Raw genomic sequence first — 15,721 nt, 5'->3', positions numbered from 1 at the left:
TTAAAGTCAGTAGCAATAACATAATTTGCCTCAGCTGAGGATATAATTCAAGTGCTTTATAGGTGAATAAACTCTGTTATTGTGGTTTTACAAGGGGATAGCTAAGTACAGGTGTTTCTGGTTAAACAGCAAGTGAAGGGGACAAAGGAAGACCTTCTAGACATTGGCTGACCAGCAAAATGAGATGTTACTCAAGCACCGCTACCACAACTACCAGCCATGGTACACACCTAATGGTATGCTATATATGACAGCAACAGTTTCCAGTCATGTGAACGTAATTATGAACCCTCTGTTTTCCTCAGGCTGATGGGCACAGCCCTCACTGTGCCCGCAGGAAGGCAGCAGAGGTGCTCAAAGGGACAAGCACAGCTCCCTCTCTTTTGATAAGCAAGACCTAGTTCAATTTCTATATTCACAACTGAGAGTCACCATGTGCTACTGATGGCTGTTTATGAACAGTTTCAAATGTAATTTCCAGAAGAAACACTTATGCAAAAATACTTCTTACAGATCTGAAGTTGTCTTCAATCTGTAGAACTACAAAGGGATTGCCACTTATTTGAGAAATTCATTACAGGGCTGCTAACCATGGACTGATGGCTACTGATGCTAACTAGAGAGGGGGTACATAGGTTTGATCAAAACAGTAGAGCAGTTGCTAAGAGTACCAGCACCTGAGCATCTCTCCTTTGAAGCTAGACCGGGCAATAAAAGCAGAAGACGACTGTTGTGTTTTGCTGCTTCTGCCATCAGACACCATTTATTTTCTGTGCCACAACAGTCTAAGCAGACTCGTCAGTACTCAGGCCCACATCTCAGAGAGGACTGAGCAAGCATTACCGACCACTGTTCAAAGCTCTTACGATCATGGAGAGAAGCACAGTCAGCCTCAACAGATCACTTAGGGGGGTAATTTATACTCCCAGCAGTATCCTGAGGATTCTCAAAAACTGCAACGACTTCCCTCTTCCTCTTCCCTGCTCTTCCTGAGCTGAGCCCATCTCCTTTACCCCTTGCCTAAGTCACGGTATGGCTCTTGTAAGAGGCCCCTCTCTGCCCACCACTCATTAAACCTCCCCCTTGCCTGCCAGTTGATGCCAGGAGATCCCTGTCCCAGCTCTGCAGGGATGCACCAGATCTACGGCCACTGATGGAGAAAGACACTCCTTCCATCTGCGAGGGGCAGAGCCTGGGCTTCAGCCACACCATGCAGCGGTCTTGGGCTTCCTCTTTTCCTCCAGGCAGCACCTGTTTCAGGCCCCACCTGGGGGGATCTGGGAATTCGGCAGTTCCTTCCATCTACCTGGAATGGGAACAACCTCCTAAGGGCCATCAGTCTCCTGCACAAGGGGAATATTTCTGCTTCACAGTGGGAACCAACAGCTGAGGGCCAGGCAAGGGGTCTACAGAGTCTGACCACAGCAGAGGGGAATTCACTTCAAGAGAGGCCGCGACTTTCAAAACTGAAAATACAATTAAATGGAATTACTGTTTTTTCAGATCATCATGGTTTAATTAGGTTTCACATGCTTAAAAAGTCTTAAGCATGAGCTGACCACTCATTACACTGCAGGACGTTTGCTAAACCATTCATTTAGCATAACATCAGTCTTAGTTAATATGTTACTTGAAAGCAATAGGTCACAATTTGTCAGTGCCTCTGAATACTAAACTAAACTTTTCAGCCTTGCCCAGGCATTTATTTTAAACACAAATACTTTAGCATTTATTTAGCAATTCGAGATGTTCATCTGCTCACAGTATTTTCCCACTAAAGCATTACATATACCACTTGATAATACTTTAAAACCAAAAAATACAGGAGCACTGATTCACTAAAAATCCATTTACTTCTGTGCAAGTGCTGAAAGAAAAAACATCAGCTTTGGCAAAGCAAGCAAATGGAAGCTAATAGTGAAGATTTGTTTAGGAATGTCACCTTTTTGGAGTAGACATTATAGTAATAAAAAGTCAGCAGTTGGTAGTACAGACTTGAGTGTGCCGACAAAAAATCCAGCAGGTGTCAGAAGAAAAGATCTTATTCCTGGGGTGGAGATCAATTCTAAAATAACAGATATCTATCTCCATCATAAATTTCAAAAATTGAATATGCCATCCAGCAAATTTGCCCATGAATCTGATTTCTGAGTTGAAGTTTTTAGCATTGCTTAATCATTTATAAGGCAATCTTCAGACATGTATCATTTATTTCATCCCTTTAAATCAAACTTCATCAAACCTTTTTTATCCATCCCTTTAAATCAAACTTCTTTGAACCTGTCTCAGGCACTAGTTTTTGTTGAAGGCTGTGAACATGGGAAATTTGATTTTTTTTATTTACATTGAAGCTTTTTTCTTCTTTCTTTTCCTTCTGGTTTCTGCTCACAGATGTGTAAACTTAGTTTTCACTTCATGAAAGTTTGTCATAAATTTTGTCTTAGTCTTCAAAATGGTAAGTCTGTCATCACTATGAGAGGAAAAGGAATGGCTTTGTTACTCCACCCTCATTCTCCAACTGTGCCTGAAAATCAGAAATCAAACCCAGTCCAAAGCTTCTCACATTGTCTTAACTCTGCAGGCTGGCCAAATTCTTCACGTCAGTTGGGTTGTTATCAGTGTCTCTAATGCCAAAAGGGGTAGGTGAATGATGAATACCTGTGACAAAGAAAAACCTCCCATTCTGAGTGAGCATAGACAAAAGTTGATCAGAATGAGGTTATTAATACTCTCAGGGTGAATCTAGAAACCTCAAGGGAACATGCTTTGCCTTCCACTGAACGCCATTTAAAAGCAGAGTGAAACATACTCCCCAAGTGAAAAATACACCTATCAAACCCAGAAGGCTGTGATTTTTGGAATTATTTAAGTGCTTAAAAGACAGTTTTGGCATACAGTATCTTTATAGCCACAAGGGATTTCAGTTGTTGCTACTGTGGTACTGTCAATACCTTACCCATCAACTCGCCTCCTAGTTACTCTGATGTTACACTTAAAGGTAGCACATCTGACCCTTTGAGGTCAAGCAAGAAGACTTGGTCAGGGATTCTGGCCACCAAAACTGTAAAAAAGCTTTATAGTAGTAAAGGAAATTCTGGTCCACTTTTCATGCTACACAGGACAGGATGAGGGACAATCATACACAGTCTTGGCCCTATCCTTCCACAATATGTTAGACAGTTCATGGACAGTGAAGTTCAGAGCTTCAAAAAGCCTACAGCTCTTTAGGCAAGATTTACCTTTCTGATTAACTCTTCTCCCACTCATATCACCTCCTTTTTGAAATCAGTTTTTCAGCACCACAGAGCAAAACTAAAGTTCCAAAACTGCACAAACTGTATGTAGCCTGCGGCATGCTAGTGTTGGAATTATTATTTGTACTACTGGAGAAGGTAGAGATGCCAAATTACTGTGCTAGATGCTGTATAAACACACAATTAGGAGACAGACTTGCTTCACAAAAGAAGAACAATGTCTTGCTTGTATCTATTTGGTTGTTGTGTGGAATAAATGAGCAGCAGCCTTTGAGTGAGTTGAGTCAACTTGCTCAGAATTTGATAGCAGATAATGAGGGAAAATACCAATCTCTCCTCTGTTTCCTTTGACAAGACTGGGCAAAGGCGAAAGAGTACTTTTAAGATCACCATACAAACCCTTAAGAAGAAAGATCCAAACAAATGGCATTGCTTTGCATTGATCACTGTACTTTGTTATTAAATGCAAACATGGGCATTCTTACTGTTTTTTTTTTAAAAAAACCTCTTAATATCGGCTTCCTGCTAATTGTTTTGTTCTCGTTTCTAATCTAAAATTCTGACAAAGAAGAAAGGGGTTTTCTTTAGCATGATGAATGATAGGACATTCAGATTCCTACTTAATGACAACTAATTTACTGTATACCCATGCAAGTTAAGATAGTTTTAATTAGTTTTTACAAAGTAAAAGGGTAACTTCATACTCTATTTAGATAAAAGCAGCTATTGCCTGACTAAACACATTCTCATCAAATACAGAAGGTGAGCTGAGTGACCTTACTAGGATTCACTCTTATTTTAATTCTCTATTTACTGTTTAAAAATAACCCATTTGCATAATACTGCTACACATTTTTTGTCTTTAACTCTGAAATAATCCCTAATTGAAAAGTTGCTGCTATAATGAATCTCAAATGTGTGATCTTAATTTTTAAAAACAAATACAAAACAAATTAAAGAGCACATTTCAGATATATTGTAGCTAAAGCTGGTGACAGCAAATATCTGTATTAGAGATAGTGTTTAGGTACCTTTTATGAATGGGCTGAAGTTACAGGCAAAGGTCAAAACATTTTCCCTCAAGTAAGAAGTGATAACATATTGGGATGCAAAAACCGTAATTCTATGTAGATTACAGCATATACAATCTGTACTAATACATGGAGGTCCTTTGTGCAAATGCCATTACTTGTATAAGTACTGCAATGTCTTCTGTTTTTCTTAAGTCTTCTGACGTACATCTGGGTATCTATCTTCCTGTAGACTGAATAGACCCATTCAATCAAGTCTGCCTCCAAACACATGGCTTGGTACTACTACCTACATGCATTCAGAAACTCTCTCCCAATAGGAACCAAAACCACTGAAAGTATAAAATACCGCAGCTCATTGCAGGAGGGGTTGGATTAGATGACCTTTAAAGGTCCCTTCCAACACAAACCATGCTACGATTCTAGGAGCCCTTTACTTCAATGAAGTCATGTCCATTCATACAAGCTGTGGATTTGTCCTTGCAAACTAGTACACAGCAGCAGACTTACGTTACCCGAACCATACATAATAGAGTTTCTATTCTACAAGATATTATTAATATGCATCAAATGCATTAGCAGCATACCTCATCTCTCCTTATTCCTCTCAAAACCCAAATCGGGAAGTATCATATTCTTAAGCTTTCAAGTGCTCAAGCCTGCACATTAATTTCTGGTTTAAGTCCAGACTACTTGTGTGGGTTTATTACGGTTCTGAAGTGGGTTCAAGGTATATTCATTATTGCAAAATCACTATGCACACTATCAGTGCAGTGAGACTGACAACAGAAACTGAATTAAAAAAACCCTTCACTATCAAGGTAACAGAATGAAAATAGTTTCCCTGCCCAGTTCCACAACTATCTGTCTTGCCTGATTCTTGTAAAAATTGTTGGTCAGTAAACTACTTCACACTCCCAGGCATGTGTTTTGTAGAGGTAGCTAGCTATATTCCCATGCGTTCCAGAAGTGAACCTCCCAACTCCCACACTCCTTGAGATCAGCGGCTATGGCATGCAGCCAACAGCAGGCAAGAAGAAACTGCTTGCTAACAAAGATTTTAAAAAACTGTCAGACAAGGTGGTCTACTGCTATTGTATTGCTTTGTACTACCAAGCAAGAGTCAACAGTCACCACCTTTTCTTGTCACCACCTTTTACTTCCCTTGTTGGAAGGAACCGAGTACATCCCAAAATGCATGTAAGGAGTGCTCTGCATAACCCTTCTGGCTGATCAAAAGCAGCAGTAGTAAGCAGTTTGGAATGGGGTGCTCTCTCTTCCTCCTTCGCCAGAGAAAGGGAAACAGATCAGAGGTCTAGAAGATGCTGAAGGGGGTAAAGAAGGCTCTTAATATTAGGGAAAACTAAGTCAGGATCCTTGAGAATTCAGAAAACTGCTTCACCTTATAAGTGGTCTCAAAGTCTATTGGTCTATGATACACAACTTGTACGCATGGCTACCACTCTCCAAAAAGGAGGGGAGCATGCTCTCTTAACAGAAAAACAGATGTAAAACTTCTATTAACAGAGAGCTCATCAGGGAAATACGCTAATGGTGAAAATGACTTACTGACTGTGAATAGAAAAGGACATTTTCAAAAGCACTCAAGCCCTCTTGGAAATAAAATTTGTAACCTGTTTTCAGGAGCAGTCCTGTTTGTCTTTCTACTTACTTTCAAAATTTACTTTTAGACTTGACGTAACCCTCTACATTTGGGAATCAATGCTTTGGCCTTCCAGCCTCATGAGGAGGCTTACGTTGACTCCCACTTCTCTATCTGCATGGAGACCTTTTGGGTCAGACCAGGAACAACCCACATGGTTCCCTTTGCAGGACTGTCTATATTTCTGGAAAACGTCACTTACTATCCATGGCGTGAAGATACTCCATATGAAGAGCACCGGCTCCAGCAGTGGCAGCTGAAGGAATGATGTCTGCATACGGGCTGCGCTGGCCTGCCAACAGAGCCATCTGATGGTAATATTCAGCTGGACTGACACCAGCATGTGGAGCTAAAAACACGACATAAAAAGCACCGTTAATGACGTAAGATAAACGAGAAGGAAAGTTTTATCACATTGCTGGTTTCTCTGGAAATTAAAACTGCTTGTTTATTTTTTTTGATGTAATGCAACATCTGCAGTTGCCACCACTGGTCAATGTATTTCAACCAATGATCCTGCAAAGACACCATTCAAAAAACAGCACAGCACAGAACATTAATGAGCTCGGTGATCTCATTTTTTTATATTTATTATTAAGTGACTCAAAAAGTGACAGGCTGACAGCAATGGAAACCAGTATGATTTATTTAGTGACATAAAAAAGCAGGAAAACCTTCCTGGAGCTTTATTCCCATTTACCTCATCTGTGGCCCAAAGGACTCCCGTCTCTAAGGTAACAGTGCGGCTGAACTTCTGTAACATTCAAGTTTCTGGAGTGTCTGCTTAGAGGACCAGAAGATTTTCATTCACAGTGGCAGTTTTTGTATAAGTTTAGGAGTAAAGAAGGACAAAGCACGTTTTCAGGACAAATACTGGTTGTCCATGAACAACACAGGGGCAGATTTTTTTCTGAGGACAGACTGAAGTCAATGAATACGGCCATCCCATCCTTCAAAGTTCATATATAAGTGTACTTGACATATAAGTATGTTTGCGGAGTCAAAACCATGGACCGGATAGGCTCTACATCCTCCTAGTGAGCTTATGAATGATGCAGTCCTCTGATAATGACTTATATTAGCCTTTCCCTCCTGTAAAAATAACGTGTGACCTTTCTCTTCCCCTGCAGTTTTCAAGCATGCCATCGACCAATGGGCAACTCTGAACAAACACAGAAATCCACATAATTTTAGTATCAACTGAGCAGGCTTCAGATGCTACAGTAAGTAGAGGGTCATTTCATGGGCTTGCGTGAGAAGTACTCATAAAATAACATGGGCTCCATCTCTTTAATCCTGACTCTGACTTGCTATGCGACCTAAGGTGAGCAGCCTTCCTCTCTGCTCTCTACATGTCCCGCTTACAAAAAAAGTTAAAATTTCCTTACACTCTGCACACCAGAAGACGGTATGTAAGTTTGCCTAAAACACTTTAAGTTCCTTAGGTTAACAGGATACACCCCAACATACTATTTTCATATTTTTTCATATTATTTAATGAGATGTTTATTTGATCCCAGAAACCGCACCTTGAATGGAAACAAAATTTTAAGCTGAAATTCTTTGAATTACCACCTTAACCTGAATATTGTTACTTACACAGTACTACTAAAAAGGCAAATTTATGTTTAGATTAGAGACTCAGATCCTAAATGCAAACCTTAGAAGCAAAGAATCAACTTTTATACTAAAAGGAGGCAAACATGTCATTGGAGTTTGGAGAAAAGTTTATTCAGCAATGGCATTTCTAAAGTGTATAATCAGTCTTTATTGAAAAATAAATGGAAGAATGCGCTTTTGATGTTACAATGTTAAATACAACCAATTTCAGGGAAGGCTGTGAAAATAAAAGAACGTCAAACAGGAATAGGAATGGCATAAAAATGAGCTGAGATAAATTAAAGCTTGTTGGTATTTTTTTCCAAGTTACAAATTGATTTCTCAATTAAATATAATCTACTTCAGCCACCACCACTTGCTCTGAAAAGGCAAGAAATATACTCAGACCAAATTTTAAAAGAGGAGTAACTCACATTGAATCACTAATTTTAAAAGTTTTACAGTAGTAGGCAACCACCATATCTTTCCAGACACACTTAAAATACTTCCTGAGCTCTCTGACATAAGTGTCTGGGTTAACTAACAATAACATTGGCTGCAAACTTTAAAATGAACTGCTGCAGAAAACATAGTGAGCACATAATTGCATTACTAAATGTTCCATATGCTGAGAAATGCTCTGGTGCTCTTTAAAGATCATTCTTTACTACCTTCTTCAAACATAAAAAATTAGCCTACTAAATGATGTATTGCATGAAGGGTAAATGAAGGGTAAATGGGCAGGCCCGCAGCCTTGAATTTTCCCCTGTTTGTTCTTGGGTAGCTTCAGCTTTGCCCCTGCTTTTTTTACAAAGGAAGGCGTTTGCTTCTGCATTGTGGGAACTTCTGAGCTTTATTTGAGCACTCTGCTCTGCGCACACCAACAACTCCATCCTTACCCCTGCCCCAAACCCTCTGTGTTACTCGGAGGAGTCCTCAGCCACCCCTGGCCCACCGACTCTGCTGGGAAAGGTGAAGTGACAGGACAGAAGACACTCTACCATTACCGCTGCTGTGGCAGACATTAATTACAGCTGGCAAGACTTGTAGTGAACATGAAACTGCTCTTTGTTATGTTCCAGATTGTTTTGGCTCCCGGCCACCCCCAGATCTGTGAGTTGACAGACTGAGCCCAATAGCACACTGACCTAATTATCTAATGGGCCTAAAGCAATTAGGGTAGCAAGAGAAATCTTGCTATGACTTTCAGAAGAACAAGAACTTATGAGTTTTCATAGTTCAGATGCTACACGACTTAAGCCATGGTGTTCATGACATTATTAGTACATTACGTGCGTGTACCCCTTCAAATCACAGAGGTTTTTTATTTGCATTCTAGTAGTGCCCAAGCCATGACTTGGACTATCTGATCACAGGAACCTGAAAAAAGCATTTCATTGTATGTCTGACTGATCACACAACAAGCCATGGCTTCCAGAGAACAAATGTAACACCTTTTCAATAAGCACATTGTCTTACTGAAATATCTCCAATGCCTCAATCAAGTTACTGTATTTTCACGAGGTCCTGCACAACACCTGGTCTGCGATGAGTTGTGAGCTTAGAGGAAACATAAACTAAGATGTATTTGTTTAAAACCCAAAGAATGAAGCTTAAGCTTGTCAGTTTAGCTTGTATTTACAAAAGGCTAAGTTTGTGTGTACAGTCAGCAATCAAAGCTCATGGGATGAGCGTTATGATAGAGTGTACTCAATTGTGTTGTCCACACCTGAATGTCTCATGTCATCTGAAAGCCCCTGGGTATTGAAGGCACCTACATGAGGCTGGCTGATATGACAGAGGCCTTAGAGGAGAAAACTGCCTTTCTGGGGTGGCAGCTGGAGTCGAGGCAAAGTATTTCACAGACCTGAACTGACACCAAACACCTACGCTGTAGGCAGACGAATCTTAGCACCATTGTAGTTACGATGGAGCTCCAGACTCGGCTGGTAACATGCAAGTGTTTGTATTTGGGTGAATTGAATACTTCTCTAAGGCTTCACTGACTGCTTTACCTCAATCTCACTGGACTATAATGGCAAAACAGCACACCAAGACCACATATTTCTATACTGTAGAGACCTAAATTTAGACACCAGAATCTGGAACCAAATTCTACCCTGAGACACCCTAGACTTTCATAGAGATTACCACTGGCATGGTGAATATGGCAAAGCACCTCTAGGAGATCTCTGCCTTTCTGGAGCATCAGTTGGGTGTCAGGTCAGACACCACTATGTACCTACATCTGTGCAAGTGAGTTCAGTGTTGTGTACCTGAGACGAGGAGCGTACACAGGCTAATGTCATATGGTTGTGTAATAGGCCGTTTCCTTCCCTCCTTTCTTTGTATGTGCAACTGGAGTATACCTTAAGGATAAATGAAATTCTGCAGGAATGTCATCTGAAGATTACTGAAGGAAAGATAGTAAACTGTTTGCATATTAGCTTTTGATAAAAGCCAAAATATACATTGCAAGAGTTTTCCCAATTTATGCCATTACATTATAGCTCTATCATGTTTATCCCATATCAAAAGCTCCAAAGCTCCCCAAGACAAAACATGTATTGCAGAGCATTGAAATTGTTCCTTCAAAATATTCTCTTTTTTTTTTTAACATTTTGGCTAAAATGAAAAGGGTAGAATTAGCAAGGATTCATACAACATCCAAAGTGCTCCTAGGAAAGCTGTATGTGCATGCCATATACCTTGACTGACAATAGGCCATTAAAATTCATTCTCATAAGAATATGTGCCCATAACTAATGGATTAACTGTAAAGGTATATGTTCTTATAAGCGAGGATTAATTAGTTATCCGTTTGGATAGGGTGCACCGCTCATTTTTCAAACTCAGCTAAAGGCAGTTTAACTCTGGTAAGAAGATCTGGGAAGATCTTTCCCATAGGTAAAGTAATAGTTTAATTATCTTCACTACATATTTGTTTGGGAGTATGTTGTATTTTAGCTCTCTTCAGCAAATGCTACATTTTTGAAATGTTAAGCTACTTACTCTGTTATTGAAAAACCTACTGTTAACAAGACTGAGCCTTTTTGGAACTCCATTCATTGCTCACTTTGGCAAAATTCCCATTGAAATGAATAGGAAATGTGCCAGAGTAATGACAAGAGCGATTGCAGGAGTTCACTTCAACCCAAATAACCTGGAAAGTAATAGCCATGGTCACACCAAGACCTAAAGCATCAATATTTTAGGTATACTGTCCACCATTTAAACTAAAGGAACTAGTCCTGATAATCAGCCATTTCTACATCAGCACCATTTCATTTGGCCACATCTTTGGGTAGGGTAAACTGAAATAATTCTACATAATTTTAACAGAACTATTGACTAAATATAACAAGTCAGTACATGCTTTACATGATCAAAAAATACTATTTTAATTAACAAGCCTTTCGCACCTGATAAACTCCATGGTAAAACCCTGATCTATGCTCACAAAGAAACTGGCTCGATTCAGTGCAGATACAGAGGATTTCTTGGGAGATCAGAATCACACCCTGGGTCAGCACCACAAACAAAAGATGTCACAAGACATATGCCACCCTTCCAGCTTAAATTTTGAATGAGGCAGGGCTTTTTTTTTTCTTCTCCCTGAAGTTTCAACATTTCTGAGATGTACAAATGAGCCGTGATCGGCTGATGAAGTATTGAAACATTTATGACATAATGAATATGTCTGACAAACCTGCTGAAGCTGCTTTGAACAAGGGGGAAAAAATGTTGACAAGATTAATATAACTTAAGTTGCTACCATGACAGAAAACAGGAAGCCTGTCTTAACCCACCGTCTGTTGGGCTGAGTCCGCGGGCTGCCGAGATCATGGAGAGGGACGGGCTGCTGTGCAGGGACCTGATGTAGTCCATGTAGGGGTTAATGTACGGGTGAGGGGTGCTGAAGGGAGACTCTGATGTTGCAGCAGGATTTCGGTGTGGGGAAATTCTAAGGAATGGAAGCTCTGAGTATGTCGGGCTACTAGATAAGGCAGAAGGCCTGGAAGAAAAAAGAGAGAAAACCAAACAAAAAACAGCCACGTTATCTATACAATAAAGAAAAATACTGTAAAGGTAACACATTCACTTCTTGAAGAATAACAACTGGGTTGCACATGTAGTAACTTCCACTAAAGTCAACTGCCTGGAAAGAAAAAGTATAGCAAATGAATTTTTCTCTGTACCCATTATTAGCAACATTTCTATGACCAATTTTAACCTGAGTTTATATTTGGTTTAATCTTTACATCCCTCAAGACACTTTCCCATGGAGTTCAGCAGAAAATCACTTTAATTAGTGTGAAATACGCATCCTGTATACCATGCATTAATTCCTTCTGCAATATGGAAGACATACTGAGATGCTGAATCATTTACATTTTCAAAACCACGTGGCTATTGGAAGAAGAGTTTTGAGAGCTACACAGCGCTCACTCCATTCATTTGCCAGCTTACTGCTCCTGAAAGTGTAAGATTCCATGTTTATACAGAAGTAATTTCAGAAGACCCAAACTCTGTAAGCCATTAAGACAGCTGCGCCCTTTGGAGCATTTTTTTGTTGATGTCCCTTCCCATGAAAGATGCAGAAAACTTGGTGGCAAAGGAAGAAACACTGCTGAATATGTTTGGCTTTAGCATGGCATCAGAGGCTGATGCCTTTAACAAGACCACATTAATTAACTACCTCATTCTTGCTAAAGGAGAGCTGTGGTACCTTCTCAGGCTACATGTATGAAGCTGTGATGAACCAAGGTTGAAAGCTGAGTTCACAGCTGACAAAAGATAAATAACCTACCGTAACCCTCCCCATCATCCCACCCTGTCAATATGACAGTGTCCGGGCTCTGCATAGAGAGTCTTCTCTCACAGCATCCCGCCTCCAAAGGCACTGGAAGAAGTCCAGATTTCATCAGAAGGGGTTGGAGTGCCTGCCCTTGCCAACGTGCTCTTTGGCAAAAGACAATGATTAAGCCTGTCATGCATTTGCTGTAGTCTAACTGGTTGACCCGAACTAAATGCCTTTTTGTCCCTGTTTTTCCAATTAATTTAGCATGTATACAGCACAGACACAGGCAGCAGCTGTGACAGCAGTGAGGGCAGCCTGTTCTTTTGATGATGCTGGCTTACAAAGAATAATAAAACAAGAAATGTATTTTTTTTTCCTTTAACATACACATACCATGATCAATGGAGATAGTTGTCATCACCTAAAAGGTCAATAGAACACAATCTTACACAGGAGCCAGTTCTGCCCTGCCATCAGCTCAGAAATGCTAGTGTATGAGTGGGACAAAGATCAAAGTTACGCATTCCTAACATGATGCCACAAAATCCATCACTTCTCATAAAATCTGGGGAATAAAGATTTTTCCTGTTGTGCTTTTCTTCCTCCTTTCTCTTCCCTTCCTTATTTGGCTTTTGTGTGTTTCTTGCCCTCCAACAGCTTTCTGCAAGGTAAACCTGTTTAGCTTTTCTGTATGAAATTACCTCCTAGCTCCCAAGTTTGTTACAGAGCTGCATTCAATGTGCACAAGCATCAGGTACCGGCAGCGCAATCACTCCTTTGGCACCCGAGCAAGTAGCCCAGCCACTCACTGGTACCCCTTCACCGTATTTAAAACGCACGGAGAGCCTGAAACCAGAAGCTGTTTTCCACCACCCTGCAAAACAGGCACCTTCCTTAGAGCATTTTTTTCTCTGTTTGGTTTTGAATCACCTTTGCTTTATGGTGGAAACGCAGCTTTACTCTTCCTGGTACTGTGAAACCTGACCAGCCATGAAGCATTTGCCATGTCGTGGTTCCCTGTCAGGCCATCTGTGGAAGGCAGGAGCCTTAAAACTCACGGTGATGTAGGAAGCAAAAATACCACGGCTAGCTATCACATTACAGAGTGAATTTCCCATCCTGGCAGTGAGGAAAATACAGTAGTGTAGCAAATTTAATACAAGGGTAACAAAGGAACTAAGTTTGGATGTTATTTTACAAGTAATTTTTTTCTCATGTGATCTCAACTCAGAAAGAGTTAGAAACCCAAAGAGCATGCAGGCAAGCAGGAGCCCTGGCCTTATCTGGTGCATATCAAGCAGAAAACTGTTTAAAAGCTTTTGCAAGAAGGCTGAAAGTCTGTATCAGCCTCAGTGATTCACTCTCCAGCTGGCCAACAGCCAAACGCTGCTGCAGGAGCAAGATTAAGAGTCAGGCTGTCAGCTTCTCCCTCCAGATCCAACGGTAGCCATTCAAGGACACTGGGACTCAACCGCTTCTCCTCCTCCTCAGCCGTGCCTCTTCTTCTCTCCGCTCCTCTGAGCTCCTCAGTTTCCCAAGGATGCTAGGGAAAGGACGTCGACCTGGCTAGCATCAACCGACAGCAGGCATATAAGCTGTATTATCAGAGGCAGAAATAAGGAGTCATCAGATTCTACATAAAATTCCCAGCTCTGGACTCTCATGTTTACTAATCACTCTCCAACATCTGATTTTAACGTGCTGCTAACTTTTCCACTCACTTCCAGCCTGTACTTTTCTCACTTCTCTGTGTTTCTGGACCCTCCTTTCCCTATAGTCCCATTTTCCCTTCTGCCTCCATCTGCTCTCAGCTCCCACTGTCTGAGCCCTCCTGATTTATTCCAATAGATGTCACATATTCTTCCCTTCCTTCCCCTCCATAATAAACCTCAGCATTCCCTCTTTCAAACTAAAATATGAATTTTAGAAAGGGTGCAGCCAAACACACTTATATTAGCTGTTGCTTTCTAGTACTGCATCTCACCTTGTGGCAACCTCTTTGTATATCAATAAATCAGACTTTTGTCCCATGTGTGTAACAAAGAGTACAGCCCAGGAGCAGCTCTGCAGACGCTCATTCAGCGACAAGCAAATCAAGTCCCCCCCCATCATCTTTACTTCACATGTACTTTGTCCCCAGCCTTGGCAAATTGTGTTCTGCCCTGGGTGTGAAGGCTACTTTGTGGGACTTCAGTGATACTGCTGGAAACTTTATGCCTCACCTGTCATCCATGGGAAGGCAGAACTTGCTCTGCATCCTCTCCTATTTACTCCTATTTACTACCTGACAGGAGGCTGTAGTGAGGTGGGTGTTCGTCTCTTCTCCCTGGTAACGGGCAATAGAACGAGGGGGAATGGCCTCATGTTGCACCAGGGCAGGTTTAGGTTAGACATTAGGAAAAGTTTTTTCACTGAAAGGGTTGTCAGGCATTGGAATGGGCTGCCCAGGGAAGTGGTCAAGTCCCCATCCCTGGAGGTATTTAAAATACAGGTAGATGAGGTGCTTAGGGACATGGCTTAGTGGTGGGATGGCAGGGTTAGGTTAACAGTTGGACTTTATGATCTTAAAGGTATTTTCCAACCTAAAAGACTCTATTCTATTCTATTCAGGGGTTTTCCTGTTCAATGACATACTCAGAGCACTAAGGCTTCCTTCAGAGAGAGTGACTGAAGCAGATGCATGCTCTTTTCTGAATCAGGACCTTTGTGTCTGCTCCTAGAGATCCTGCAAACTCAACTCAAATTTAATACAAAGCCTATCATACTTTCAATACCTATTTGAAGTTGGAGGTCTCCAGGTTTGGGAGTAAAAAGAGATCCTATGGCTGTGTTTTATCACTGCAATTTTCATCCTGGCACATTAGGCTGATTTAATTATTTTCTCAGTAACCTTGATTACATCTACACCCCTGACGGAAAAGAGAAGCATCAGAGAACGGGGCTGAGAAGGTGTCTCCTCCTTTCTGTCCAGACTGCCTTCCTGTTCACCACTAAGGTGCCAAAACACCGTGAATGCCACATGGCTTCCATGCCTAGCACAGGTCTTCCCACTCCCCACCCATCTCCAGCCTGCCACCTTCTCCCTGTCAAGACTGATGCTCTGGAGAGTCTCAACTGCTCAGCAGGGGAAGGGTGCACGCATGCCGAGGCAGTGAGATCAGTGTAAGGGCAAACAGGTGTATTTTTTCTTATTAGTCATGACCCTTCTTTGGACAAATATTGCAAAGGTGTCTGCATAGTCTTAAAAACTTACATAGTCACACCAGTTCAGCAGCTGCGAACAGCATCAGATATATGGCAAATCACAAAACGCATGAAGCCACTTATTTTTTTTTTTTTTAATGCTTTTTCTGGCCACCTCTGAACCAAAGGT

The 15,721-nt window shown here is 41.1% G+C and overlaps 1 protein-coding gene across 1 annotated transcript in view; it reads right to left on the bottom strand.

Moving 5' to 3' along the window:
- Positions 1–15,721, bottom strand: part of LOC104125212 (transcriptional activator GLI3) — a gene marked incomplete at its 3' end in the record, with an annotated part of 161,306 nt that overhangs the window by 21,267 nt on the left and 124,318 nt on the right. Inside the window, exons 4-5 of the mRNA XM_009637629.2 lie at positions 11,357–11,562; positions 6,151–6,297 (exon numbers count right to left, since the gene is read on the bottom strand). Coding sequence (XP_009635924.1) covers positions 6,151–6,297; positions 11,357–11,562 — 353 coding nt within the window. The remainder of the gene's footprint in view (positions 1–6,150; positions 6,298–11,356; positions 11,563–15,721) is intronic.

Source organism: Egretta garzetta, unplaced genomic scaffold (assembly GCF_000687185.1).
Source record: "Egretta garzetta isolate BGI_Z169 unplaced genomic scaffold, ASM68718v1 scaffold244, whole genome shotgun sequence".
Lineage (NCBI taxonomy): Eukaryota > Metazoa > Chordata > Aves > Pelecaniformes > Ardeidae > Egretta > Egretta garzetta.
This window is presented reverse-complemented; position numbering and strand designations above follow the sequence as displayed.